General features: G+C 36.4%; 1 protein-coding gene across 1 annotated transcript in view; it reads right to left on the bottom strand.

Annotated features, from left to right (window-relative positions):
- Positions 1 to 3,089, bottom strand: part of Wrnip1 (WRN helicase interacting protein 1) — a 21,350-nt gene that overhangs the window by 15,275 nt on the left and 2,986 nt on the right. Inside the window, exons 2-3 of the mRNA XM_015506115.2 lie at positions 2,978 to 2,985; positions 2,317 to 2,558 (exon numbers count right to left, since the gene is read on the bottom strand). Coding sequence (XP_015361601.1) covers positions 2,317 to 2,558; positions 2,978 to 2,985 — 250 coding nt within the window. The remainder of the gene's footprint in view (positions 1 to 2,316; positions 2,559 to 2,977; positions 2,986 to 3,089) is intronic.

Genomic DNA, 3,089 nt, shown 5'->3' with positions numbered 1-3,089 from the left:
ATTTCCCCCCCCCCCCAATGCAACTACTTTTCTCATATTGAAAGCTAGGGTTTATTTATTCATCAACCATTTACCAAGAGCATAATATATGCTAGACATAGTGCTACAAATATAAACAAGGACAAATTTCTATCTTCCCATCTCTCCAAAGAAGGCAGGGGACATGGAAAGCAAATAAGAGTGAAAGGAAGTCATAACTAGGATCAGTTCTACACGTATGACAGGGGAAAAGGTTTTCTGACTGCTATACAATTTTAGCAGATTCAGAATAACTGATTCATTGTTATATCTCTTTCAGTTTCAGCAACTCAAAGAAATTTTAATTCTTTCACTGGATCCTCTTAAACTTTAAAATGCTTGGAAGTTACTTGGAAATTTTTTAAAATATAGAAATCCTTTTTATGAGGATGAGCTCTATATCTCTACTGACCTTCTCAATTTACTTAAATTATGGCACAGCAGTTACTGAAGAGGGGGGAAAACTTGAAGTTCTCTGAATAACTCAATCCCATGAAATGATGAAATAAAATAAAAACTACCCTATGTAAAAGAAAATTGTAGATACATCATGATAACCAGTATGCAAAAAAAAAAAAATGTTAAAAAAATTTTACCTTTCTTTTTCAATTTGTCTTTCAAACACTGATGAGAGTCTATTACTGTAATTTTAATAAAAAAAAAAGCTAAAGAGTTGGCCCTTCATATCCATGGGTTCTGAATCCTCAAATCCAACAAATCTTGAAGATATTTTTTAAAATGTACCTGTATTGAACATGTTCAGACTTTTCCCTTGTCATTATTCCCCAAACAATATAGAATAACATCTATCTGCACAACATTTATATTGTATTAGGTATTATAAATAACCTAGAGGGGTTGAGAGTGTAATTCAGTGATTCACACACTGGGTTCAATCTCCAGCATTGCAAAATAATTTTAAAACATTTTTTTTAAAGTAATCTAAAGAAGAGTTAAAGTATATAGTAGAATGTGTGTATGTTTTATGAAAATACTAAACATTTTTACATAAAAGATTTGAGCATCTGTGAATTTTGGTATCTGCAGGGGGATCCTGTAACCAATTCCCTGCAGATGCTGAGACAACTGTACTAGATCCAATAAAGTGGCAAAATACCACTGAAACCCTTATAAGTGTCCAGCCCACAAAGGGCTCCTGAGTATGAGCACATCTGATGGATACTAGCAGGTCCATATTTTGTAGCCACAGTTGTATCGGCCATTCCATCACAACTACACTACAAAATGAAGTCACTTCATTCTGCCCAGGAGTCCATGGCCAAATGTTTCAAGGCTTTCATATGACACAGCCACATCTGAGGCAGGAGCAAATGGGAGAGACAAGACACATACGGAGAGACTGTTGAAACCTAAACCATGAATGTACAACTATGCCTTGTACTTTAATCCTCACAGAAAAGTGGCTCCAGAACTTGGCCTCAGGGCAACAGGAGCAGCTGTGTAGTCCAAGCATAAGGAGGTGGGTAATAGCCTCTCCTCTGACCGGATTACGCTTCATTGCATTAGTTTAGCCAACACATACACAAATACTTCTGAAGAATATGTTCTACTGCAAATAAATAAAATCTCTTACCCAAGAAATAAAACTGATTATCCATAATACATACGCCCTGTGTATTAATAAACTAACATGGTGTTCATGATGCAGAAACTGATTGCCAACAGGAACAAAACAGCTTCTGATATGTCGATTTCAGTTAAAATTCCTTTACTTTCATGGAATGAAATGAGTTTGGCTTTTCGAGTGTGAAAAATTAAATAATTATATGGCTATAGTTACATTTTTACTTTTAAAAAATAACAAATTGCAAGGAAAAAAGGAAATTTGAATCTAGCAGAATCTCCAATGTTTTGAAAGTAGGTGTAAGATGTATATATCTATTTGTTCCATTAAATGAAGGACAAATCTTTTTAATCAACAAGGTTTTCTATAGTCTTCCAAGCTTTTAAAACAGTGAGCTAGGAAAAGAACCCTTACTACAAAACAAACACCCAAGAACTAAAATAACAAAGCAATATTAAAGCCTAAACAATTATGGATATACCCTGTGAGGCTAGGAAATACATCTTAAAAGAAAGGGTACGTTTATAGAGATACTCTTAGTATGATATGAACACTTCTCTCCTTTTTTTTTTTTTTTGCCCCCCTTACTGGCAGATCAACATTCTTCTTGGTCCCCACCTCTCTCCTGGCTGAGACCCAGCCCTTTCTGGCCCCCTGCCAAGAGATTCTCTGGGAAGTATGAGTCCCCAGGACACTTCACACTGTCAACTTACTCAGAGCTGCTGTTGCTGCTGTGGCTCAGAGGGTCAGTGGGACGGCTAGAGTCTAGGACATGAATTCCCAGTGAGTTGATTGCTCTCATTAAAATAGTCACCATTGCCTCTACTGGAAGTTTCTCAAGAACAATCACTCGACAGCGGCTCAGAAGAGCTGCATTGACCTGGAAGGAAGGGTTTTCAGTGGTGGCCCCAATCAGGGTGATCGTCCCACATTCCACGTGAGGAAGGAAAGTATCCTAATCATGGGAGGAAAACAGAAGACAGTGATTCCAGTCAATAGCCAGTTGAGGAATCCTACGTAAGTTAACTATCCATTTTCTCATTTTTCTAATTTTACTTTTACAGCATGTACACTAAGTATGGATAAAATACTTGTGGAAAGTACAACTCTCAGTTTTTAAGTCCAAAACTTAAAAATCAGTGGGATGCCAGAGTCTAAGGCTGGTCTCTGCCTGGTAGAATTCTAATACAGATTTAACATAAAAAAATTCTCTACTTATAAAAGTATGGCTGAATTGACATATGCTTTATTATATCAGCTATTTATTTACAGCAAAGTAAGAAAATACGAAAACATTAATATTTCCAAAATCCTCTTCCACTGTGGGACTCAGATTGTTATTCTTCCTAATAAGCTTGGTGAATATATAACCACCAGACAGTCTTACACAGAAACACTGAGATGTGTCAATGTCCCACATGAAACTTGAAAAGCTAGTATCTAGACAGAACTCTAAAAGGTCTACTACTCAAAAGACTCGGGGGGG

This window comes from Marmota marmota, unplaced genomic scaffold (assembly GCF_001458135.2).
Source record: "Marmota marmota marmota unplaced genomic scaffold, marMar, whole genome shotgun sequence".
In the NCBI taxonomy this organism is placed as follows: domain Eukaryota; kingdom Metazoa; phylum Chordata; class Mammalia; order Rodentia; family Sciuridae; genus Marmota; species Marmota marmota.
The sequence above is the reverse complement of the archived record's forward strand: the minus strand, read 5'-3'. Positions and strand labels throughout refer to the sequence as shown.